A 26,750-nucleotide genomic window follows, 5' to 3' on the forward strand; every position below is an offset into this window, starting at 1 on the left:
ATCCCTGGTCAGCTGGGTGGTGGCTGAGTCCTGGGACTTAGGCAGACAAGTACCTTGCGCTTCCAGGGACCTGAAAAAGGAGGGGAAGGGTAAAGGAAACATTGGGACTTGACAGTAGAGCTGTGGAAGGAGTGCGAGGAGAATGTAGCTGCGCATGATGTTGGGGAACCTACTGCAGAGAGTGATCGGAGGGGTGTCCTCTTGTGGTGAGGGCCCCAGCTCTTGTCACTCTTCCAATTCTTTCTGTCATAATCCCCTTTCTGGTATCTGGGGACATTTCCCACATGTGCCATGATACAGTTTCCTATGGAAACTGCCAATTCACCTGGATTCTTTTTTGTCTCTTTCTCAAAACCATCCTGTTTGAATCCAAATCATGATTAAAAGCACAGGTCAGACCATTTATTCCACATGTCGCCTTTCTGAAGCACTCTTCGGAAGTACCACCATTCTGTGCAGATATGTGTACATGTTGGGATGAAAAAGTCAATTTACAAAAAGTTAAATGGTGAAGAACATCTGTCGCAGCCACATCCCCAGGTCCTCTCCTAGAAAGAGGAGCCGCAGCCTCTTCCTCTGAGTGGGAGGGTCCTTTGCTCACTGTTCCACCCTAAGACTTTTCTACTTAGTGAATCTTGGAGCACATCCATGTTGGAGCCTTAGAGCCATGTCCTTCATATTCCATCATAGAGCTGTGCCAGAATTAATAGCTGGTGTCCTTTGGATTGATGGCATTGAGGCTGTTTCTAATCTTTCACTGTTACACACAGTGCCACAGAATACAGACAGCTTTGCGTATAGAGTGCAAGTATATACAGTCTGTGCAATCTTGGAACTGTAAGATACACTCCCAGCAGTGGCATTACTGAATCAAAAGGAACTGTGGTCTTTTTACTGTGTTAACTGCTGCCCAAATGCCTCTCTAGAAGGTGTGCCTGTTTACATTGTGGCCAACAATTACAAAAGTGCCTGCTTCCACACATCCTCCCCAGTTTAGGGCAATACCAATTTTTGTTTTCATCTTCGCTTTATCTTTGCATTGTCTGCTAGGTGGATGGCATATTTCATATTTACAAATTTTCTCAAAGAAGTTCCTTTCTGGAAATATTTGACCATTTTGAAATACTGTTGATAACTATTAAATACACGAACTCTGATTTAATAAAATAGGTGTATCTTCCTGGTGGCTCAGATAGTAAAGAATCTGCCTGCAGTGTGGGAGACCCAGGTTAGATCCCTGGGCTGGGAAAATCCCTTGGATAAGGAAAAGGCAACTCATTCCAGTATTCTTGCCTGGAGAATTCCATGGACAGAGGAGCCTGGCGGGCTACAGTCCATGGGGTCACAAAGAGTCAGACATGACTGAGCCACTAACAGTACTACTAATATGGTCCCCACTGGCTTGCTCTGTCTTTCTATCTGTGACATAAATCCAGAAATAACTATAATGGTTTGGCTTTTGGCGTGGGTTATCTGATAGCTTAGTTGCTGGAGCTGTTCTTCATGACTGGCTGTTGTCCAAATGTTCACAGAACACTCACTCAACGCTGGGAATGTTTAAAAGGAACAGGGCAGGGCAGGGGTTGAGGGGAGAGGTCACACTGCAAGTCATTTGTTGATCCAAAGTTGTCACCCCCTGGGTTTAACATTTCTCTGTGGAAAATTATGACGTGAAGAAACATTGTCTCTTTGTCCTTCTGAACCACAGAAATGACAAGATGCATTATCAAGGTGGAAGTCTTGTAAATATTTGGCCTCATCATCCTTGGGTGGAGTCTGTATACCATTGGCATTTTGCCTCAAGAAAACCCAGGACAAGTACAAACTGCCTGATTTATAGACATATTGTGCGAGACCTTCTCACCTGAGGTACACAAAGCCCACTTGAGGATGAGGAAGGGACAGCTTCCGTGTGCGTGACACTCAATTCCTGAATTCTATTAATTATAGTATTAGAAGGTTGAACCTGATGACTTCTTCAGTATCCTTGAAAATCTCAAATTCTGTGACTTTTCTTCTGTTAATTTATTTCAGCCTAGAGGTGTTTGGAATTAAATGACAAATTACTCTTGAAGGGCAACTAACTGCCGCTATGGAAACATGCAAGGACCTTCAAATCAGCCCCACAATGCCACAGCACATGAGTCCGGTGAAATGAATGTAATAACATGAAACACGTTACTTGTTCATCTTATCCCCGAGAGTTAGTCACTGTAACCTCACTGTAACCTAACCTAACCCACTGTAGAGTCACTAACCCCTTATCCCCGAGGTTAGTCCTGTAACCATCCAGATGGTTTCACATTCTTATGCTGATACTAGAACTTGATGCTACCTTCTATACAGGCAGTAAATTGATTTTCCTGAGAATCTGATTTTTTGTTTCAGAAAAGCTTAATATTCAGAACCATCATATATATCTTTATGATTTGAAGGAATCCATATTGAGCATCTGACCCATCTGATAGATACAGAAACTGATGGCAGGCACAGTGAAGCAGCTGAACCAAGCTCCAAGACATGTAGATTTTTCTTAATAGATTTTCACCAATTTCTCTCTCCAGCAAAGAGCCTCCAATGGCATGCACTACTGCTGTCTTTCCCTAGGGCTCAGATCTGCTTCTTAACCTAATTTTTAACCTGGAATGGAAAGTGAAATATGAAACCCAATTTTCCCTTTGATTTGGTCACATGACCAGGAGAAGCCTCGTTCGCTGTGCTGACAGTTCAAGTGGAGCATTTCTCTGTTTCCTGTCCACCCATGTGCTGTGATTCCATGATGTCTGGGATCTTTGGGGTCACACAGCACTGTCTGCCTCATCGTTATCTTTACAACATCCTCCATAGGAAGGAGAGACAGGCTGTGGGGCTAGCTTGTTTATTTTAAGAGGAAACAGGCACAAAAAATAAATTCACAAGGTATTGGACTAAATCCCAAAGGGAGAGGAGTGGGGGATAAACAACACCAAGCCCATCTCAGGACATGCTCAGTCCTTGGTCCACTATTAATTTAAATAGTGGTGCGTTTAGTGGCCAGACCAGGCACAGGGAGGTCAAGAACTCTATAACTATGGGGCTGTTCTTGTAGCCAATTAACATTCTCCAAGAGGTGACCATTAACATCTGAAAACTGAGGGGGATACACATTGAACCTCCTCAAAAAGCTGACTGCTATATGCAGATGTAGGGGCTCCACTGACGGCTCAGTGGTAAAGAACCCGCCTGCCAGTGCAGAAGACGCAGGAGCCTCAGGTTCAGTCCTTGGTTTGGGAAGTTCCCCTGGAGCAGGAAATGGCTATCCACTCCAGTATTCTTGCCTGGAGAATCCCATGGACAGAGGAGCCTGGCGGGCTGCAGTCCATGGGGTTGCAGAGAGTTGGAAATGATAGCACAGCACAAGCATGCAGATGTAGATGCTGCAGCGTTCATCTTCTTGGAGAGTCTTGTTGGATCCAGGGAGGGGTTTAATATCAGCTCCCCCAACACCCAGCAGGAGCCTGGACCCGCCCACACCCCTTCACCCCTATCCCACCCAGCCTAACTGTGTGTCTGGTCAGCTGGGAGGAGGAGGAAGCCCGCTAGAGAAAAGAAGCGAGGTGGGGAGGGCAGCAGCAGCAGTGTCTTGTCTCTACTCACTTCACACCAGTGTGTCCCCGCTGCTTCACCCCAGTGAAGCGGGGCTGCCTTTGCTCACAGGGAATTGTGTATTTACAAAGGCATCACTTCACTCCCCGGGTTTCCTGAGATGGCGATAAGCTGGAAAGTGCTAGAAATCCAGACCCTAGTTTTGTAAACACCAGTACAGAAGGAAGGGAACACCCTCCTAAATGATATTGCTAGCCCAGTCATATATGAACCAGTAATTTTGTCCATGTTTATTTTTTTCTTATTACAAAAATAATATATTTTCATCACAAAACCCTTAAAAACTACTTTTTAGAAGACCAAAAAGACCAAAAACCACCTTTAATCCCACCATTCTGGTGTATACACGGTGCAGTGGGTATAATTGCAGGCTTTGGGATTGGCATCCCTGGGTTTGAATTCTGGCACCCCTGGGAGATAGCTATATGACACTGGGTAAGTTGTTTAACCTCTCTGACTCTCTATATCCTTACCTGTAAACATGAACACATTAGTTGCTCAGTCGTGTCTGAGTGTGACCCCATGAACAGGCTCCTCTGTCCATGGGATTTTTCAGGTAAGAATACTGCAGTGGGCTGCCATTCCCTCCTCTGGGGATCTTCCCAACCCAAGAATCAAACCAAGGTCTCTTGCATAGTAGGCAAATTCTTCACCATGTGAGCTACCAGAGAAGCCCCTGTAAAAGGGAGATAATAATAGTACATGCTTCACCGGGTTGCTGTGAGGATTACGGGGGATGATATTCATGTGAAGCTCTCCTGACAGTGCAGGAATGTTGAGAGAGCTCAGTAAATATTTTTTGCAATTCTTTATTTATAGCAGTCACTCTGCATCTAACCCCAGTAACGTTTTCAGAAACAGCCTTTTCCAGTTGTGAAGTAAACTCGTCCTGAAAACAATACAAGGACTCTTTGCACATGTTTAATTGAAGGAGCTGTATTGTTAACTGAAGTGACTATTTTTAAAAATATATATTTAATACTTGAGTGACCCCTTAGATAACTGATGTTTATTTTGAGATGATTTGTACTCCCTATAATTAGTAACAGCCCTTTTTTAAGACACTCACAGCACTATTTAAGCAACTATACCCTTGGACTTGCTAAAAATTGTTATACTTCTTATTTAAGGCAATATACTTCATTAAACCAAATTTATTTTATTTTACTGTGGTAAGAACACTTACCATGTGATCTACCCTCTTAAATTTTTAGGTGTACAGTATTGTTAACTACAGACAGGGTTGTATAGCAATTCTCTAGAATGTACTCATCTTTCCTTGTGGCTCAGCTGGTAAAGAATCCGCCTGCAGTGCAGGAGATCTGGGTTCAATGCTTAGGTTGGGAAGATCCTCTGGAGAAGGGAAAGGCTACCCACTCCAGTATTCTGGCCTGGAGAATTCCATGGACTGTATATAGTCCATGGGGTTGCCTAGAATCGGAACCAACTGAGCAGCTTTCACTTTTGCTAGGCAATAACTGAAGCTTTATGCCCTTTGCTTAGCAGTTTCCCCTCACCCAGCCCCTGGCAGTCACCAGTCCACGCTATGATTCCAAGTCTGACTGTTTTAAAGTGAAATAATGCAGTATCTGTCCTTCTGTGACTGGCTTATTTCCCTTGGTATAATGTTCTCAGGGTTCACCCTTGTCACATATATATTCCGGTGTATATACACACGGCATTTTCTTTATTCATTCATCTGCCAATGGGTTTTTAGGTTGTTTGCACATCTTAGCTACTGGGGATTATGCTGCAGTAAATATGAGAGTGCTAACATCTCTTTAAGATCCCAGTTTTAAATTCTTCTGGATGGATACCCAGGAGTAGGATTGCAGGATCATACGATAGTTTTGGGTTTAATTTTGGGGGGAATAAATGGATCCCCTGGAGAAGGACGTGGTGACCCACTTCAGTATTCTTGTCTGAAGAGTGCCATGGACAGAGGACCCCAGTGGGCCACAGTCCATGGGGTCCCAAAGAGTAAGACCTGACTGAAGCGACTTAGCACAAACTAGATTTACTGAGCACCTACTCTGTTCAGTGGTGGATCCTGGGTGTACAGTGGTGAACAGATGAGGGGTGAAGTTTCCCTTCAGGGTTTCTGTCACATAATCACCAAATAAATACATCATTATAGAGAGTCAGTGCTCCAAAAGAAAAACCACTGGTGCTGGAAGAATAGACCACAGGGGAATGGTTTTAGGTAGTGTTAGGTGTGCTGCAGTGGGCTTTTGGTCTCCAGACATGATGATGACAGTCTCATCTAGAGCACGGGCTGTGGCAGAGAACAGACCCTCTAGGGAGGCAGGGACATGCTGCTCTGCTTGGGTGGGGGAAGCCTCCTGGGGACATGGGTAGATGGAGACGGGAGAGAGGGAAGGTGCTCCAGGCGGAAGGGAAGGTCTGGGCAGAGTCCTGGGACTTGGCCGGCTGCTCAGGGGGCCTTATCCACCCCAAGAGTGGCACTAGTGGCAAGGGCAGAGAGAACCATTATCTTGCATTCTTTCATTGACACACATCTTTTTTTTTTTTTTTTTTTCATTTATTTTTATTAGTTGGAGGCTAATTACTTTACAATATTGTAGTGGTTTTTGTCATACATTGACATGAATCAGCCATGAATTTACATGTGTTCCCCATCCCGATCCCCCTGCCACACATCTTGATTAAAACTCACGTAATAGAAAACTTGGCTTTGGGAAGTAACTGAAGCATTTTTTTCTGTTGTGCTATTAAAAATAATCAGTCAAATTTGCTTCCTTGGGGTCCCCGCCCTGTGTTTACCTGAGCCTGGGGCCACTGTCCTGACCTCAGATGCCATTTCCTGGTGAGGCTTTTCAGCAAGGACGGAGACCACGGCCTCCACAGGGCTGTGACGGAAGCCCCCTGATTGGGTGGAAAGGGCCCCTTCCTTCCTGTCTCCTCCTTGTTCCCAGAACGTGGAACCAGGAATGCCAAGCTGGGATCTTCCACAGGACAAAATCTCTTTCCAAGCTCTGAAAGCCATATAGCTGTGGGGTCCTTTTACAAAAAGAGAAGCTGTACTTTTAAACAATTGAGCTGATTACAGCTCTGTTTTGTTCCAGACTGTTACAAGTTCCATTGGAACGTCTTGCAGAATTGAAATGTCTGTCATCTCCACATCTCCTCTAGGCGCCTGATTTTAGTTCAGGTTCCACTACCTTCTAGTTTTGTAACCTTGGGCAGGTGTCTTACATCATTAAGCCTCGGTTTCTACATCTGTGGATGTGCTCAATCATGTCCAATTCTTGCAACTCTATAGTCCCCATAGACTATAGCCCTTCAGGCTCCTCTGGAATTTTCCAGGCAAGAGTACTGGAGTGGGTTGCCGTTTCATCCTCCAGGGGATCTTCCTGACCCAGGGATCAAACCTGCGTCTCTTGCATCTTCTTCATTGGCAGGTGATTCTTTACTAACTGCACCACCTGGGAAGCCCCTATATATAATTGACTCATAACATATTTAAAATATATTGAGTACCGTGGGTACAGTTCTATTATTATATTGAATTTTATGCTCTCCACACACACTCATACATGTGCACGTATATACCCTACACCCACAGGCATGCTCGCCTGGGGGTGTGCACACACAGGCCCAGACCTACGTGTGCCCTGGTCCTTATTGCATTCTGTGCAGCTGGAACCGATTCTCATAAACTCAGAGCATTCTCGTCCCTGGTCTGTCACAGTGAAAGACTTTAAGCACCTTGGCCATGGGGCAAGACACTGTGAAATCCACAACTCTCAAAGTTTCAGTGGACAAGCCAAATTTTACATTAACCTTTGTGGGTAAGACTGTTGGAACTATTGCTAAATCCAACTCCGTACATGGCCAGATTCTTGACATAGTTCCCTTGAACAGATTTCAACTTCCTGGTCCACTCAGCAGTGTGTGGAGATGAATATCTTCAAGCAAGTTCAGCAACCTTGGATTTTTTTCCTTTTTTCCCTTCCCCCTTTCTTTCTCCTTTTCTTTCTTCTTTCCAGCCTTCTGTCCATCCTTTCTTTTTCTTTCTTATTTGTTTTTACTTTTTAAGTCAGTTTTATTGAAGTACAGTACATTACAATGCACTCACTCTAATTGTACAGCTTGCTGAGTTTTGATGAATTTGCAGATTTACTCATGTACTCGTGTTTCTTGTGTAACCACCACCATCTTCTAGAAACAGAAACTTTAGATCACCCTGAGAAGTTCCTTCTTTGCTTTTGGCACTCTGTGGTCAGTCCCAGTCCCATCTTCAGTCCCAGGCAACCCCTCATCTGCTCTCTGTCACTGGACCTTAGCTTTGTCTGTTCTAGAATTTAGCGTAAATGGAATCGTACAGTTACGTGTTCTTTAATGCCTGGCTTCTCCCACTTGGCATGTTTCTGAGATTCATCCGTGTGGCTGCATGCGTCAGTAGCCCATCCATTTATCACTGAATAGTATTCCACTGTTTAGCCACCCACCCACCAAAGGACATGTGGATTATTTCCAGTTTGGGGCCATTCTGGGGAAAGCTAGCAGCCTCAATTTTATGGCAGCATGTCCCTCAGCAGCAATTCCAAGCACATCCTAGGAACTTGATAATTATTTATTAATCCATTAAAAAAATTTTTGTCTTTGATATGTCTTACTAATTCCAGGATGTTTAGTGTGCTTTTGATTTCCAAAGAGACATGTTTGAGAAATTGTTTAAGGCAGGGAAGTTTAGGGGAATTCCCTGGCAATCCAATGGTTAGGATTCTGCACTTTCACTGCACAGGGCCTAGGTTTCATCCCTGGTCAGGGAACTAAGATTCTGCAAGCCATATGGTGTGGCCAAAAAATAAAAAGGGAATACTGAATGTTTTCCCACAGAATACATCAGGAAGCACTCCTGAGGGCTGTGTTGGCAAGCACCCTTCTGGGCTGGAGGGGCAGGATAGGGAGGCCCCCACCCTCAGACATTCCCAGACCAGGTGGGAGGTGCCTGTGAAGTAATTCCATGCAGTTCTTTGGGGGGTGGGGGGGATGGCAGCTAGGAGTGCCCCTCAGGAGCCCAGGAGGGCTGGAGGGCACAGTTGGGTCTCTAAGGCAGAGTCTGAGCTGTTGTGTTTCCACTCAAAAGTGGGCACCAGCTGGACAGTGCTGTCCAGACCAAAGGCAGTGAGCTCAGAGCATAAGGACACCCTGGAGGCCAAACAAAACAGCAGCTGAGGGCATGCTCAGTCTGAGGGCCACTGGCCCTCAGCGTTGTTTTAAGGGGTAATGTTGTCACAGACCTACTTAGTCTAGCGTGGCTCACTCTAGGGGTGACAGGTCCCTGACCGCCCTCTGTGACAGAACCTCTGGGGGAGTTCATTGCTGTCCCCCTGCTGAGCATGAAGGTTTGCCCTGAGCTGTCCTGGCCAGCACAGGTGTGCACAGGACTTCGCTAAGCCAAGGAGGATCCTGCAGCCGGAATCATTGCCTTGTTTTAGGAGTAACCCAGGGTCTTTGAGGGGCTTCTCATGTAGCACTAGTGGTTAAAACCCGCCTGCCAGTGGAGAAGACATAAGAGGACACAGGTTCAGTCCCTGGGTTGGGAAGAACCCCCGGAGGAATGGATGGCAACCCACTCCAGTCCATAGGGTTGGACTTGACAGAAGTGAATTGGCATGCGGGGTCTTTAAGGCCAACATGGCAGAACTCCCTCTGTTTCACAAGCAAGGAAAGAAAGTTCGCTGGCTCTATTAATAAAATACAAGCAGTCTCTGCTCAATCAGTATACTCTATCAGCTATCTTCTGAGCACTGATTCTCTCACGTGGCTTGAGCATCACTGCATTGTCACCTTTACCCAATTTAATTAGGGAAATTTGTTTTCTCCATGGCTGCAGGCTGTACTTCACCCCAGCCAGAAATCTTTCAGCAAATCTTTTATTTTGCCCCCACCAGGCACTGGGAATTGGATTCAAGGTTTTTTTAAATAACCAGGTCATAACATTTTAGAGAACTTTCCAGCTTCCAAGATGATTCTAAATGCTTCACCTATGTACTCCACAGCCCCGTGAAGTATATGGATACCATTATTAGCCCCATTTTACAGATGAGAAAATGAGACACAGAGAGAGAAAGCAGCATGCCCCAGGTCACAAAATTAGTAAGTGACAGAGGTAGGATTAGAATCCCAGGCAGCCTGAGTGCAGAGCCCACACTTTTGATAATCACTGACTTGTGCCACTGTGAGGAAGATGTGGTCCCTACGGTTAAAGAATTTGTTATCTATTGACAGAACCCTGAACATCCGTCGGGTTATAATCCACTGTGTAAAGTCATTTGATAGGAGAACAAGCAAAGGGCTCTGGGAGCCCAGAAGAGGGAGGAAGGGATCAACAGTTATTGTTTAGTGGGCACAGTTGCAGTTTGGGAAGGTGAAAAAAGAGTTCTGGAGATGGATGGTTGTGATGTTTCACAAGAATATGAATGCACTTAATGCCACTGAACTGTACACTTAAAAATGGTAAAATAATGATAACAACTGCATGTGAGGAAAAAATTGAGCAGACCAACTTCTCCCAGCTTTGACAATTCTTTGCTTTCTTCTGAGACAGTGATTTTTTTTCACCTTTGATTGTGTTGCCTAACCTGTGACAAGCCATTCTTTTACACCTCTTAATGACAAGCAAAGCAGTTCTACCTACCCATGCGGCTTAATCCTTACCAAGCTTTTCATCATGACTTTAAAACAAAAGAATACAGACATTCAGCTGTTCCTCCAGAGGTGAGTACTGGCTTCACTTTAGCACACTTAGATCTGGCAGCTCTGTTCCCAGTAACTTTTTATTTCACTGAAGCATTGAAATGAAGTCTTTTTTAAAATAACTTTTAGGAACCCAAGTTAAAGTTGAAACACACATGTTACTGTAGAGGCCAACCAATCAACCCAGGTGGCCCATGGAGGAAGAGAGATGTGTCTGCATGGCTGAATTTACACGGTGCTCTCATACAGAGGAGGTGACAGCTATGGGTGTGGCAAGTTTCTTTTGGCATTGGTTGTAAAAGCATCCATAGTTTGGAAATATTCAAATGTGGGGATAGATTATTTACCAATTATGGTCCTTGGTAGCAAACCAAAGAAGCTGACTAACTTGAGCAGAAAAAGAGTTTTTCAGAAAATCAGGCTGTTCACAGAATGGATAGGAAGACAGAGAGCTGGGCTCAGAAACTAGGTTAGGAAGCCCCTATCACCGTCTAAATTCAGCCATCTCTGCCATAAATAAATTCTCATTTTCCCTGTGTCTTTGTGTCATTCCCTTAAGATTCAACACCATCCTCTGGTAGGAGAGGATTACATGCATGCTAAGTCACCTCACTCGTGTCCAACTCTTTGCAACTCCATGGATCATAGCCCACCAGGCTCCTCTGTCCATGGGGATTCTCCAGGCAAGAGTACTGGAGTGGGTTGCCGTGCCCTCCACCAGGGGATCTTCTCAACCCAGGGATTGAACCCGTGTCTCTTGCATCTCCTGCATTGGCAGGCGTGTTCTTTATCAGTAGCACCACCTGGGAAGCCCAGGAGATGATTGTCTGATTCTAAATCACCTATCTGTACCCCAGCCTGCTAACGAGTGGTACAAGAGACTGTCCACCACACCTTCAGCATCTGTGGTACCCAAGGAACCCATGCTAACCCCCATCCAACAGGAAGAGCATTCAGCAAAGGACAACTGGTGTCCTCCCCAGTGTGCATGCCGGACACAGCCTTTTCTTCAATCTGTTTATGAACCTTCAGTTACCAAATGAGAGAGGCATTGGGTCGGAGAGACAAGTTTATCCTCCCTGTTGGAAAAGTAAATCCACACACAGGGCCTTCAGTGAGTGGCTTCAGAACGTCGTCCCGGCCCCCAGGGAACAGCGCCGTCTTTCATTAGCTGAGCATCTCCTACCCAGGATCTGGGCTTTATGGTGCACAGGCCAGTCTCGAATGACAGAACCCACATTACCTTAGGAGGAGGTTTGCTCTAGCCTCATAGGGACAGAATCAAGTGAAATCTTAACTCAGAATCTTCATACCCTACTCTATGACCTGTTCCATAGGTCTTTGATTTTCCTCTGATCTAAACTGGCTGCTGACAGCAATGAAAAACTCTAGCCCACATTCTGGGAACCGCCTTTGGTCTCCTTTCCCCCAGGGAATCAGGGAGCCCCTCAGTGAGACGGAAAAGAGAAGTGAAAGGCCTGAGCTGGCAGCATACGCACATGCGCGGTGACATAAAGCCCTGCATCCAGGGTCTGTGGTTTCCTCTGGGGCGGAGGTTGAGGACGGGGCTTGGGGAGGGGGTCATGGGGGGCTTCAGCACTTTCATGAACGTTTTCTTTATTTAAATGTATGTTTTTATTTTTTTAAGTTTTGGCTGTGCTGGATCTTCACTGTGGCACATAGGGCTTTCTCTAGCTGTGGTGCGTGGGCTCCGTAGTTGCAGCTCATGAGGTTTTCTCGTGAGGTTCTCTAGTTGTGGCCCCTGGGCTTAATTGCCCTGTGGCATGTAGGATTTTAGTTCCCCGACTAGGGATTGAACCCCGCTCCCTTGCATGAGAAGGCGGATTGCCAACCACTGGACTACCAGGGAAGTCCCTGTTTAAATGTATCTGAATCCAGTTTGCTTGCTCAGTTACTCCTCTTACACCTGTTCTTCAATTCATGGAAACTTTAGTCCATGGACCCCCTTTATTTCTGTCTAATAGCTCATCCTCCTTTAGGCACTCATCTACTTTAGATTCCTCACTTCCTCCATCCCCAGAATCAGCCAGCATCCGCAATCTCATGTAACATGTTTGTATTCAAGCTGTAGTACATATCCATAGGTTGTTGAGTGGTGCTTTGTTTTTTAACATTGTAAGTGAATGTTATGATGCTATACATGTCCTTTTGAAACTGATTTTTTTGTGTGTGAGATTTGCCTGTGTTGACAAGTGAAAATCTAGTTCACCCTCATTGCTATGTGATATTTTGTTATTTAAATAAACTACACTTCAATTTTTCTTTTAAGTATTTGAAGCTAAGAAGGTCAAGTGAAAATTTCTTAAAGGTACAAGGTGGGTATGTCAATGTTCATCACATTATTTTCTAGACTATTATATGTGTTTGGAAGTTTTCCAGATCTAAAAAAAAGAGGCAAGAGCGTGAAAAGTAGGATCAGGAAATAGCCCTTTTGGGTTCTGATTGCACTGCTTTGAGGCTTGATTCTAGAGCTAATCAGACTTGAGAATAAAAATAAGCCCGGGAGACTGGCCCCTTCTGTTTGCTTCTCATGGGACTTGCCTCCCTGGGAAATGCTCAAAAGCCTTGACCACAAGCCGAGAGGAGTGTTGATTTGGGTGTGATTTGGAGTGTGTTGGTACACAGCCAAAGTAAAATAAACAGAATTGTCATGGGTCTGGTCATTTTTAGAAAGAAATTGGCAAGAGACCATTTCATGGAATGGCTGTGAAACACAATTTTAAAAATATTTACAACATACTTAAGATATAAATAGTCCAAATGATAAATATAGGTCACAGTTTTGGCCAGGTCAACCTTTGATCTCCTTAACACTCTTAAAAATTTAGATAGATGGAAATTTCTCTTTTGTGGTACTTCCTGCACACTCCATGAGACTTCAGGTGGCCACTAGGTTTCTTCCTTCTCCAGCCCTGGTACTTTCAGAAAAGTGAGACTTTGGTAGAAATTGAGAGCTTTTGACCCCAAGGCCTGTATTTTTTCAGGGCCATTACTCAATTTTGCCATTAAACTAAAAGATGGTACTAGGTGAAACAAGAGACTCCTGGGGGCTAAAAGAAACTACAGATGTGGAAGCAAGCATTGCCCAATCAGAGTGACCACAATATCCCGTTACTGCCCATGCAAGGACTTCCAGCATCCCCAGTGTTAACTTGATGCATCCAGCCCAGAGGGCCCCATTTGAAACAATTTTCTTTCTTTTTTTTTTTTTTTTTTAATTTTTACAACTCATTTAATGGCAACTGGTATTCATCAAACTAGCAATGGTTATTTTCAAAAATTATCACACTAGCTGTGCTACCATTTCTCAAGGTTGATCAGGTACCTAGAGTCACAGACAATTCCCACACAAGATAAGTCATGTAAATCAGACTTGGTTTATCACCAGCATTTATAAAACCAGACCTAGGCAAAGAACTAGGTCTGGGGACACATGCATGGTCTTAATATAGCGAATGTTTAGCCTGCCCTGATTATTACAAAATCAGAACAGCGAGAATATTCACAGGAAACAATTTTCATATCATGAGTCCTCCCCTTCCTCCAGCTTGAAGACGGGGCACTCTCCTTGGCAGCTGCTGGAGACCCGGGTGGTTCTGAGCCCGCTGCCAGCACGTCCCCTGCAGCAGGCGGCCACACTGACCTGCCCCTTCCCTCCCCACAGGGTATGACTTCTGTCAGGTCCTTCAGTGGTTCGCTGAGCGGGTGGACAGGATTATCCTGCTCTTCGATGCTCACAAACTGGACATCTCGGATGAGTTCTCAGAGGCCATCAAGGCCTTCCGGGGCCAGGACGACAAGATCCGTGTGGTGCTGAACAAGGCCGACCAAGTGGACACGCAACAGCTGATGCGAGTCTACGGGGCCCTCATGTGGTCCCTGGGCAAGGTCATCAACACGCCTGAGGTGCTACGCGTCTACATCGGCTCCTTCTGGACGCAGCCCCTGCAGAACACTGACAACCGAAGGCTCTTCGAGGCCGAGGCCCAGGACCTGTTCAGAGACATCCAGAGCCTTCCCCAGAAGGCGGCAGTGCGCAAACTCAACGACCTCATCAAGCGAGCGCGGCTGGCCAAGGTAAGCTGGAGACCCCCAGCAGCAGCCTGGGCAGGGACTCTTCCCACACACACCTCTGTAAGGGAAAATAGGCGGAGGTTCTACTCCAGGAGCCTCAGGGAACAGGACGTGGAAGGGCCTTGAAGCAAGCCTGACAGTCAGTATCTTCTTTAGATTCTGGCTCCTCCCTCTGTGATCTTGGGCAAATGACTCCTTTCCAAGCCTGACTCAACCTATAAAATGGAACTAGTAAGAGCACATCCCAGGATGCTTGGGAGGGTTTAGTGTGACCTGGCTTGCAGAGTGCTTGACGTAGCACCCGGCACTCGGGGAAATGCGTGCACTCACCACCTGGATGCTGCTGCTATATTAGGATGGTAGGAAGGTGACCCGCCGGACCAGAGAGAGGTGGCATTGGTGGGACCAGTGGGGTGCTGAGGTACCAGCACTTGTCACCCTGTGCCTAAGGCATAGAGCCCTGTGTCACACGAGGGCGCAGAGAGGCCACAGGAGGTTGGCTTGGCCCAGCCCACCAACTATGTCATTTCGAGTGGGGGCACACCATATCCCCATTCTGGGCTGTGGTTCCCACTCTCCAACCTCACGGCTGAGCCTTTTAGCAGCCCCAGGAGCCTGTGCCTGCAGCTGCTGGGCCACCCTCAAGTGTTACCAGCATAGTCTGTTTTGCTGTGCCTCTGAAGAGAGGGGAGCATGTGACTCCTCTAAGAAAAAGTACAGAAAAAAAAAAATGGTTCTTTAAAACCTATCTGTACATTTCATAAAATGATATTCCTCTAACACCACAAGTGCCTCCAGAGTTTATCTAGTCCCAGTGATCATCAGACTTGCTCAGGAGCTTTAAACAATGTAAGTTACCAAGCCCTGCCCCAGAGCCTCTGATTGGGGGTAGAGTGTGTGTGTGTGTGTGTGTGTGTGTGTCTGTCTGTCTTTGTGTCTGTGTGTGTGTAAAGCTCCCCGGGTGATTCTGATGATCAGTCAAGTTTGGGAACCAGAGGTCTTTAGTGACAAAGGACGAAAGACAGCCCTCCTGGCTTCCAGTCTAGCCTTCTGCTTTGGCCTTGTCCCTTCTGCTAGAAGCAGTCCTGGGCCCGCCTCTCCAGATCCCTGGTCAGGAGGCCTCATTTTTCCTTCAGCTTCTGATGGCAGAGAACCTGCGTCTCCCCACTTCCTCTTGCTGCACCACGAGTGGCTTTGCTCTGGTCTGGGGGCCCACAGGCCAGCCGTCTAGAGTCGACCATTACTTTGCCTGCTTTAGTCAACAGCACGCTAGGCCAGGGCTGGGCAGCCTAGTCAGGTGAAGGAGGGGGCGCCAGACTCCCCTCTTCAGAATGATGAGCTGTGAGTGCCAAGGTGTAGACACTGTGCTCTGAGAAGGGACCTGGCTGGGGTGGGCAGCGGGGAGGGCTCCACTGAGGCTGACCGACGTGCAGGTGACCAGCTGTCCAGCCCCTCTTCACTGCCTGCATGCTGGTGTGCTGCAGGGCAGCATCCCTCCTGGCTGCGACCCCGCCCATCATCCCTGGACCTGCTCTTTCCTCCCGCTCCCCCCAAGGCTTTTTCACACCCTCCACCCTTGTGGTTCTGCTGATCTGCAGCCACCTGTGCTCCTGAGTCACAGCTCTTTATCTTTTCTTCTGGTACAAGCTGCTTCCTTCCCGGAACAGCCACTTTTGTTCCAGTTCTGCAAGGTTTGTAAATCCACTAATTTGCAGCTCTCCTGAGATGATTTCCCTCCCTGGCTCAGTGGCAGGAAGTCTGTTTTTGCCCAGTTAGTGACCCCCTGGCATGTGGTCTTTCTCTTTTCTGGCTGATATAACTGAACTCCACCTTCAGGGTGTGTAATACCCAAAATGATTGTATAACCAAGGCTGGTAAATGATGTCATAGCCTTTGCAGATTTCAAGATCTTTTAAACTATTTTTAAATGCCCATGGACTTTTTTTTTTTTTAATTTACCAGGCATTGCTGAGGGCCTGGTAACTCAAGATGCAGCTATGTTTGATCATATAAATAAATACAAGGCAAAAGGCTCACTGGGGGTGCCAAGCGCATGGGATTTTGCTGCCATCCTGGCACCTTGGGCCCTGTGAAGAGGCCGGCGTGGCCTGGGTTTAGAGGCACAGAATACGGCTGTGTGTACTGACACGGGAATAATGGAAGCCCTTGTGTAGAGGCGGGGGGTGGGGGCAGGGGGCAGTCAAATTGCTGAGCTTACTTCTAGGAAAAAAGCTTGTCTTTTTTTTTTTTTTTTTTGTCTTCCTAAGAATAGTATCTGGCTTGTTCCTTTTCATAAAGGAAAATGTTTGAAGTACGGATGTTTCCAGCCTGAGCTGTGCCAGTGTGTTCCTGGGGCGGCACCAGGCTGGCAGGGGGGCAGGAAACCGTCTCAGGCAGAGAAGAAGCTAAACTCAGCACAATAGCCTTGACCACTAACCAGTGCCATCCACTTCATACACCGTCTGCAGTTTTATGTTCATTTGTGAACTTGTTGCTGAAATGGACAAGGGGTCACCTGAGCTTTACTCCTTGAAGTGTTCCTGTTTCATAAAAATGCTCTTGGGTTTTGATATATTCATCTCTCTTTCTCCTGATCCAGTTTTCCTTTGGCAGGCCAACCTTGACTGAAGGTCTGTAATGTTCTAGAAGCCCCACGATTTGCATTGCATGTGTTGTTTTATCTGATCCTGCCCACAGTATGCAAAGCTGGACATTCATTTCTCATACAAGGGAAATAAAGCTCAGAAAGGTGACCTTACTTACCCAAGACTTCCCAGCCTGGAGTTATAGATTCAAACTCCAGTGGGCCTGAACCCCTGGTCCAGAAAGCATTCACCTGAAGTGCAGCATGGACAGCATCTGTTGGTCTTTACCATGCCCTTGCTTTCTGCATTAATCTGTCATTCTGATTATTCTATAATATTCTCCATCCACATAAACCCTACAAAGTTTAGAAGTTTGTCAAGCTGTGATTTTGAAAGCATGCGAAGGATAAGTTTCCAGATATCACCTGGCAGGTGTCAGATCTGCATTGGTATATTGTTGTTTAGTTGCTAAGTTGTGTCCGACTCTTTTGTGACCCCATGGACTGTAGCCTGCCAGTCTCCTCTGTCCATGGGGTTTCCTAGGCAAGAATACTGGAGTGAGTTGCCATTTCCTTCTCCAGGGCCTCTTCCCAGGGATTGAACCTGCGTCTCCTGCATTACAGGCAGATTCTTTACCACTGAGCCACCAGGGAAGCTCTGAGTTGGTGGGTGGAATGTGTCTATTTATAGACCACCATAATTAGGTAGAATTTGTGGCCCATCCAGAAATAAAAGCCAGAAATGGCATTATTAATGTCCTGCTGAGTTCTGCAATAATCAAAGTATCATAAATATGACATTTTCCATAATATGAAAAATGGCACTCTTAACTAAAGATCTCTTGAAATTTAATGATTTCCCTACTTTTTTCTATTTACATTTTTCCCCCAGTCCTTTATTTCAAGGAACAGGAAATCTTTAGAGTGGGTTTTTTGGTTAGCCTCGAAGAGTATATATCTTATGATATCAGTAGACATCTTTCTTTGAAGACTGTTCATAATCTCAGATGCTAGTCAAGTTTCATTTCATGATTTTTTAGAGTAATCTGTTTGGAGAAAGCCCCCACCAGAGGTTTAGAAAATAAGAATTTACTTTTATTCAGTATCATTAAAATAGCCAAGTTAAATAAAGTTCAGGGATTTTCCTGGTGATCCAGTAGTTAAGACTGCCTTCCAATGGAGGGGGTGCAGGTTCGATCCCTGGCTGGGGAGGTAAGATCCCCCGTGCCTGGCAACCAAAAACCAAGCATAAAAGAGAAACAATATCATAACAAATTCAATAAAGACTTGAAAAAATTGGTCACTGTAAAAAAAATTTTTTTTAATGAAATAAGGTTCAAACTCCAAATCATAGTAGTTTGTGGGATAAATGCACAAAGGTAAAAAGCAAGGCAAGTTTACTCTAGCACCCCACCTTTTATAAATACACTGCTCATGAATAGGAAAGGTTTCCACCCACTTGGAGACCTTTGTTCAGTAAAAAAATGAGTCAACATTTGAGGAAGGAACAAACTAAAAATGAGAAAGGAAAGGAGAGGTCAGTGATTTGGTGCATTTAGTATAGTTCTGTGGAATTTAGTTTCATCTTCAAAGCGTGTTCTCCTCTTCATCATGTGTGGCCTGGAGGACTGAGCTTTCCAGCCTGATGTACCGCCCATTCCTTCTGGGGGAGAAATTAGACATTTTGAAATTCGCCACGTGGACCCGAGCTGAGTTATGTAAGAGTCATTCTACAATGGCTGGTAGCTCTCTCTTTGATGCATAGTCTTCCAGGCAGTGTTTAAAAATAGCTCAGTCAGCAGCCTCAAGCTACTGGGGGTGTGTCAGTAGCTTGAGTCCACATACACAGGGGAGCCTATCTCTTTGAAGACTGACTCAGATGACTGGGTGGGCCCCTCGCATCCCCTTTAAGGCTCTTCAGAATCACATCTGCTATTGGTCCCGGCTTTGATTTCAACAGAATAAGGAACACAAGTGGGAGCCAATCAGCTGCATCTTGAAGCCTCACACTTACTTCATCATGGGTTCATCTTCTGGGTCTTCAGTTTATGAACTGAAGTTTTTATATCATAATAAACCCACTTTTAAAATGTGCTAATCCTCAGAGGTTAAATGTTCTATGCAGGTTTCCAGCTGGGCCTGCAAAGGTGCAGATCTCCATCAGGTAATATTAAACCTGGGCAACCCTGAGGTTGTCCAGTGCAGAACCATGTTTCCCAGCCTGACTGACTCCACATCGCTCACCAGTGTCCAGATTCCATGGGCCTTTCCATTCCTACTGTCCATGTGTAGTGCAGGCTTCCCACATTCACTGCTGTGATTGCCCTCCAAGCCCACGGTAGATATAGCCAGTATCACTCTGTGTACATGCTTCTCAGCATTGGATATACAAACACTTGTCACTGGACATAGTTCATGAGATTGTGGCAGAGTATAGATGTGAACTATAAATCCATGTTCATTTAATTCATCTTTTTCTGCTCATTATTAGCCCAGAAAAAAAAACTGACATTTTGAGCCATTTGACTTACCCTTGGTCATCACCATTTGATGAGTAGGGACTTTTCCAGTTTTATACAAGTGAAAGAGTGAATTGGACAAGATAAAAATGTTCAGAAGTTCAACAGGGCTCAGTGCCATTTGCTTGTGAATAAAGAACTTGGAACCCAGATTAATCATGTTACTATTTAAATATGGAGAGTTTATTCATTGTTCAGTAAGGACTAATTAGCCACAAGCCGCCTCTGGTGTTACTACCACTCCAGCTACAAGTGTCTGGTCATTGGTCAATTAACATTTTTACTCCTCTTTCTAGTGGACAACATGCTTTCAAATACATGCTCTCTCTTGATTCTCATAACCACAAACCTGTGAGGTAAGGGTTGTCAGCTTTGGTTTGTGGGTGAGCAAGCTGAGGCCAGGGAGGGGACAGCTCACCCCGATTTGTCCAGTGAGCGAGTGGGCAGCAGTGGCAGGGCCTGACCCAGCCTCCCAAAACAAGGTCCCATCCTGCCCACCTCCGCTTTATCCTATTCCTCTTCCTCTTGATTAATTTTCTCTTATTATAAACAGCAAAGAGTCAGACTGTGTCTACCTCCTTCTGAGGACCCCCTCCAGGTCTGGCCCTCGGTCCTGCATTATTTGGGGACACACCTTTGGACACATTAGGGCAGGAGGGAGCTTTTCAAGTTGAGTGGGGATTTCAGCCACCCTGACTGCCCCTTGTTTACGACGGGCTCTTAGAAACTCACAAGACTCAGTCCTACTGGAAGACTGCAGTCTTTACTCACATCTTGTGCCATAATGCATCCATTTCTTTGAGTCTGGGGAGAGAAGAGTATGTGATCTTTCCAAAGCTTCCCTGTGAGTTAGGAACAATCAGAAGCCAAGCCTCAAAATTGTTCCATTGGACATAGTTCAGTGTGAATTCCGGATTTCAGCAGCATCAGTATAATTTTTCATTCACACCCACAAAAAGTAATTAACAAAAAGTTAATTCTGTAAGGTAGGGGATGAGGCAGGTGAATGCTAGTGCCAGCTTGGCATCTCCTAACTAGTTGTATGACCTTGAGTCATATGAATTTCCTGGAACCAGGATTTCAATCAAAGGAACCCCTTCTAGATTTAGTACTCTGTGATTCTAAGGATTGTAATTTACCTCCTAACATGATAATCTCCTTAAAGACAGGGCCCATGCATTGAATCTGACCCCGGGTTATTGTCTTAGGATGCCCAGGGAAAGGCAGAAGCGGACGACCATGCTGAGGCAGGACAACAGGAGACTTCCCCAGAATAGGCCGTTAGAACTTCCTGGAAGTGGAGGTTGAGGCTGAGAGCAGCATGTAGCATGAGCAGGTCACCTGAGGGTCATGACTCAGGTAATGCCCGACAGGTGGGAGGAGGAGGGCCCTGAGACCTGGCATCCAAGGGAGCCCATTATCCAGCAGCCTTAGACATCAGCAGTGAGCACCACGAGGGCAGAGATGGGGAGCGGCGCCGGGGGCAGGGAGAGCTGTGGCAGGGGCATATCACCTGCAGCCCAGCCCAGGGAACACAGGCCCCTGGGAATCAGGTGGTGTTCAAGAACAAGGTGCCATTCCCACGGACTGGGTGGAGAGTCAGCCTTGCCTGGACAGGGCCCTGGCAGCTGCCTCAGATGTGGGCTCTGGGAAGGAGTCTTGGAAAGACGCCCTTGTGGATAGGAGGCTGAGCGGGGCGGGGGTACTTGCTGCTTCAGCTGGGAAGAACCTCCAAAGCAGGGCAGGTGGAGAGAGGGGTCCACAGGTCCAGTCCAGAGGTTCCAGGAGGGCCAAGGCCAAGGAAATAATGCAAGGACAGCTGGTGACAGCTCATTCTTCCCAGTGGAATTTGACAACCCCTCCAAGTCCTTTGGAACTACACATGGCCCTCCCCCACCCCATCCAAACCAAGCCAGGTATTCACTAATCCAGCCAAGGAAATTACCTGTCTTACAAGTTTTAATACTTATTCATCATATCTTCAGGAATGCAGTTAAAGCCCATCATTCTAAACAAAAGGATTCCCAAACCTTGGATTTCCCTAGTTATCTTGAAGAACTGTGTGAATATTTTAAGTTGTTTTAATTTGAAAAGTAAGTAAGTTTACCAGTGACAGGAAGGTTTAAAAGCATCTCTCCCAGTCTATTGTTGCTGCTGTTGTTGTTCAGTTGCTAAGTTGTGTCCAACTCTTTATGACCCCGTGGACTACAGCACTCCAAGCTTCCCTGTCTTCCACTGTCTCCCGGCATTTGTTCAGATTCACGTCCGTTGAGTCGGTGATGCTCTCCAACCATCTGTCCCAGTCATACTTGCAGAAATAGCCAGGCAGCACAGGATGTGTTTATGTTAAAATGACCTTTATACAGGAGGAGAAGTTAGCGTTGTCTGGTCCAAGCATGTCAGCATCTGCACTGTGCACTTACTTTAATGTTCAAATCTTAGCAAAATGTTTTTGGCTGTGCCTGGTGTATATCCATACACAGAGGCCCTCAACTGAGCCTTGGAATGTATCTGCTTACCCCCTCTATTCAATTTCCATTCTTCCACAAGATTATAGTAGGCATCTGTTTTCTTTAATAGAATTTTCCATAGCTACATAGTCATTTTCTTTTTGTAATCACTGCCTTGTTTCTCATCTCATTTATTTTCTTGGCTTCTAAATTACTCTGTAGAATTCTAGATATACAAAGAGAACCTTTGTTATGAGCGTTTCTTAACATCCTAAAGTTGGAAATCAGTAGAAGGGTGGAGATTTTAGGGAAGGAGGTGACGCAAGCCAAGCAGAGCCCTCCCATCAGGATTCACCACCCTTTGCGTAACAGTGCCAGGCCAGCTAACCCTAAGTGACCAAGGTTTCTGGGGCTCCCCCCTCATGTATTAGGTCTCCCTCTCCCACAGGGCACTTCTGTTTTCTGGCCTGGTCCTAGGCAGCTGGTCTTGTGCGGAACTGACCTCAGTGATCTTGAGATCTAAACTGTCTAAGGGGAGGTTATGGGGGTCCTCATCTCACTGTTCACTGGGCACAAATTTCCGTGCAGATCAGCCATTTCTATCAGCCTCAGCTTCATTACCTGGTGCTCCTGTACACCAGCCCTGGTGAACCTTTCTCTTAGGTCTTCTTAGCTTAGTCACCAGAACCAGGCTCTTTCCCACCGAGCACCCCCATCCCTTTCCACCAGGTTTTTGCCCTCCTCCTGTCCCAAGGACCATAACCCTTGGGGTGCCTGTTATGTGTTACGATGCATGAAGATGCCATCTTGTTTACATCTCTGTTTTAAATGACACGTCCTCACTGACGTATACCCCTTCAGGTACATGCCTATATCATCAGCTTCCTGAAGAAGGAGATGCCAAGTATGTTTGGAAAAGAAAACAAGAAGAGAGAACTTATCAGCAGGTTGCCAGAAATCTACATTCAGCTGCAGCGAGAATACCACATCTCTGCAGGGGACTTCCCCAAGGTCAAGGCCATGCAGGTACGGAGGCCCATCACAGCATCACCGGTGGGGTTGGAGGGGCAATGCCACCTTGTCCCGCTGGTTGCTGGGTATACATGTGGGTTTCATGGTTTAGAATGTAGGAGAACGCAGTGTTTTCATCTTCCTAGTAATCCATGATTATAGGCGCCTGTGAATAAAGCAGAAATTGCCTGCCTCCTGAAACATTTAAACAAAAAGGGGAAACATTTCAAGAAGTAAATTAAGCTTGCTTGAAAAAATCCTCTGAATAGCTTCCTTAGGCTGTGTTCAAGGTTGTTTTAGCACTGAGGTGATAGCTGTTTTATTAGAATCCCAGAACCTTTAGAGAATTAGAGCTGAGCGTGACCTTGGAGGTCAGTTCCAGGGGCCTCCTCAAACCAGCTCTCCCCAGCACTGCCCCACGTGATTATGTGCTTGGGCAGTGTTGCCGCTGCAGGCTCAGGAGCCCAGCGAGAAGCCATGGTGGGCTGTGGCCGTGGCTGGAGTCCACTGGGGACAGTGAGCTGTGCTCACTGAAGGTTTCACTGAAAGGCCAGCTTCAGGCAGCCTTTGTCCTAATTTCAGAGTCTCACTGAGTTGTGTCTGGGCAGGCCCAGATGGCCCCAAATGGATGCTACCACCCTGGCCTGACCAATATGTCCACCTTCTGGCGGTGGTGTTAGGTAACCACTGATTTCAACACTGACCTTGTCCTCCCCACCTGTGAGGGGGGAGGCCAGTGAGGCCGCCCCACCTGGCTCCTCAGAGAGCTGGACCATCTCGTTGTCCGGTACAAGGACCCATCTGCACTGGAGGCCACAGTCCCCTCTGGAAAGCAGGCAACACAGTTCAGATTCCTGCAGCCACCAGCCAGTAGTAACTGGAACAAGTGAGGCAGGCAGGCCAAGCGAAAGGAAACCGTGCCATCCACCTCTTATTTTCTCACATTTGGTAGGAATGTGGGTTCTGAGGAATATGTCTCTACTGAGCAGAAGACAGTTCTGCAAGTGCGATGAGAATCCGTGGGGCCCATGGCGGGGGCAGATTGGGGAACACCTACTCCTTCCTCAGTGGGGAGGCCCTGTCCTCCCCAGTGGTCGCTGCCCTATGAGAGTGCAGACCTGAATGGTTCATGAAAAGCTGGAGATCTGGATTTGTATGTAAAGTCCCCTGGTTTTCAAATTTTGGCTCTGAATTTGAAAGAACACTATCTGGGCCAAAGAGAGCTTGCAGCACACTGGCCGCCCCCTGGAGACTCTGGGCCTCTGAGCCTCTGGCCAGCCTGCAGGGAGGAAGGGACATGGAGGAGGAAGAATCAGTAGTGGAGGCAAGATCAGGCCTCAGGAGGGGCAGCGTCAGTCCTGAGGGGTTTGTTAATGTTAACTCTCTATCTATAACTGCTGCTGCTAAGTCACTTCAGTCGTGTCCGACTCTGTGCGACCCCATCCCTGGGATTCTCCAGGCGAGGACAGTGGAGTGGGTTGCCATTTCCTTCTCCAAAGCATAACAGTGAAGGAAATGGCAACCCACTAAGTACACGCTAAATCTGGAGTGGGTTACACTTACTGTTGCAATGCCTGGGATTAAGGTGAATGCATCTGGTATATAAGGTCTGGTCAAATATGGTTTAGTCAGCTTAAAAAATAAATAGAAATATATATATATATATATATTTTAGAAGTGAAATTGATACTCCTGTACTGAGACGATGGTTTGGATTTTTTTTTTTTTTTTTTTTCTGGTCACAAGACGGATAATTTGAGGGCTCCTGGGGCCTCTTCCTGAGCAGGTGCTGCTTTAACTGGATTATGCCCTGCACCCCATGACCAAACTGAAGGACAACTGTTCCCTTGCGTCCTTCAGATATTTTGGAAGGGAAATCGGTTTCTTGACTGAAATGGTAGCTGTGAATAAATACGCTGTGCGCACAATGGCCTAATGGGGCATCCGTGTTTCCTTGTCTCCTGAGGCTCCTGCAATGCTCCACCCACAAAGCACTGCTCCCGAGACCTGAGGTCTCCCTGCCAGGCCCCCCTGCCTGTCCCCGGGAAACTTCCGTACAGAGCAAGCGAACTCTGCGACCAGAGCTGCTCCTGAGCGTGCTCGCCTGGGCCTGGCCAGTCAGAGGGCCCCAGGCCCCTCTGAGCTGGTCACCAGGGGCAGTCCCTCACCTCGGGTCTTGGTGGCCCATGTAGCTGGGTGACAGTGGAAGGGCCCGAACCTTCCCTGAGAACCCTGTGGTCAGCCCCACCCCAGGCGCTTTAGCACCATCACTGGACACCTGGGTGCCCCGTCACCTGTGTTCTTTTATGCATTCACCTAAGAAAAGCAACTAAGTCTACTATGTCTGATCACTGTTCTAGGCCCCTGGAATAAACCAGTGAATAAACAGCATAAAATTAAAAAAAAAAAAACCTCTGTCCCCCCTACAGAGGTCCAGTCTGGGTTACAGCCTGTGCTGCTGTGGCTGTGACCAGCAGTGACGTTTTGACAGCAAAGCCCTTTGTTGGGCCGTGTGCTCCTTGTTACAAAATAAGTGTCATTGAGCTTTGGTATAATAAATTTATTCAGTGTCTTATTTAGTGCCTCCCATAGAAGGCTTTTACTCCATGAAGCCAGTGACCTGTGTCCTTTTTTTGGCCATATCCCCAGCTCCTGGGGTGTTGCAAGCACTCGATGAATATGTGTTGAGTGAGTTAATAAGTTAGTGTATGTTTGTTTATATTGTAACAGGCTTTAGGGTATTGAGTTTCTCAGACCCTGATCTAGACCTGACTCTCACAGGGCTTATAGACCAATGGTTTCTGAAGCAGACTCCTGGAAGGTGGCCAAGGATTCTTCCTTGGGAAGCCAGCCAGGCCTTGATCACATCACCCCAGTCCTTCAGGGAATCCCCGAGAAGCAAGGCAGGCCTGGAGCCCCGAGAGCATGCTTACTATAGAAGCTAGTTTGCTGTCACCCAGGAAGCTCTGAGGGTCCAGGTGTGGGTCAGGGCATCTGAGCATCTATCTTTCCAGTCACAGGCAGTAAGCCTTCCCATGTATGGGACAGTGCAGGGGCAGAAGGTTGGAGATGATAATGGCCTTGGCACATCCCAGGGTCTCGCAGAGAGCTGACGAGGGCCAGCTTTAAGTCTCTGCTCTCCCTGTGCTCTCATGGACCAAGCTAGACAGGGTATCTCTTCTCCGTAGCCAAGAGCTGATTGTATTTTGCAGGCTTTTGCCTGGTGGTGGGGGAGGCTGGTGACCCGCAATGCACCGGCCTGTGTCCACCCTACACCCACTGGGGAGGGAATCTGATTTGCTGCACCAGCCTGTCCATCTGTGCTGCAGAATGAAGGGAGCGGTTGCAGGGCCACCTTGGTGGGTGGCACAGTTATCCCTGGAGAACTGGGCCCCCACAGCAGATGAGTTGGCAGCATTTCAACAGCAGAGGGCAGCAGAGCCATCCCCATCTGCCCCAACCCTCCCAGGGCTTTCCAAAATGCTTCTGGTACATGCTGGGAGTGGGTACGCAGGGGAGAGCCCAGCAAAAGCTGGGCTGGAACTGATCTTTGTCTCTTGGGAGGGAGTTCCAGGATCCCAGGCTTCGTGGCTTAGATGGATACAATTGTTGATGGGTAAATCTTTATAAATTCCCCACTGTATGTTCATCCCAGTAACAAGTCTTGGAGCTACCCTGGGGAGGGCAGGGATGGCGTAGTTTAACTTGGACCCCACCCCA

At 46.7% G+C, this 26,750-nt stretch overlaps 1 protein-coding gene and 1 non-coding gene across 2 annotated transcripts in view; one reads left to right on the forward strand and one right to left on the reverse strand.

The window, feature by feature from the left end:
• Positions 1-26,750, forward strand: part of EHD4 (EH domain containing 4) — an 84,921-nt gene that overhangs the window by 50,639 nt on the left and 7,532 nt on the right. Inside the window, exons 4-5 of the mRNA XM_061157488.1 lie at positions 14,057-14,469; positions 22,881-23,045. Of these exons, the coding sequence (XP_061013471.1) occupies positions 14,057-14,469; positions 22,881-23,045 (578 nt within the window). The remainder of the gene's footprint in view (positions 1-14,056; positions 14,470-22,880; positions 23,046-26,750) is intronic.
• Positions 13,769-13,900, reverse strand: LOC133067543 (small nucleolar RNA SNORA72). The gene has a single exon (XR_009695326.1). It is a non-coding gene; the product is annotated as a small nucleolar RNA SNORA72 (small nucleolar RNA).

The sequence above is a fragment of the Dama dama genome, chromosome 12 (genome assembly GCF_033118175.1).
Source record: "Dama dama isolate Ldn47 chromosome 12, ASM3311817v1, whole genome shotgun sequence".
Lineage (NCBI taxonomy): Eukaryota > Metazoa > Chordata > Mammalia > Artiodactyla > Cervidae > Dama > Dama dama.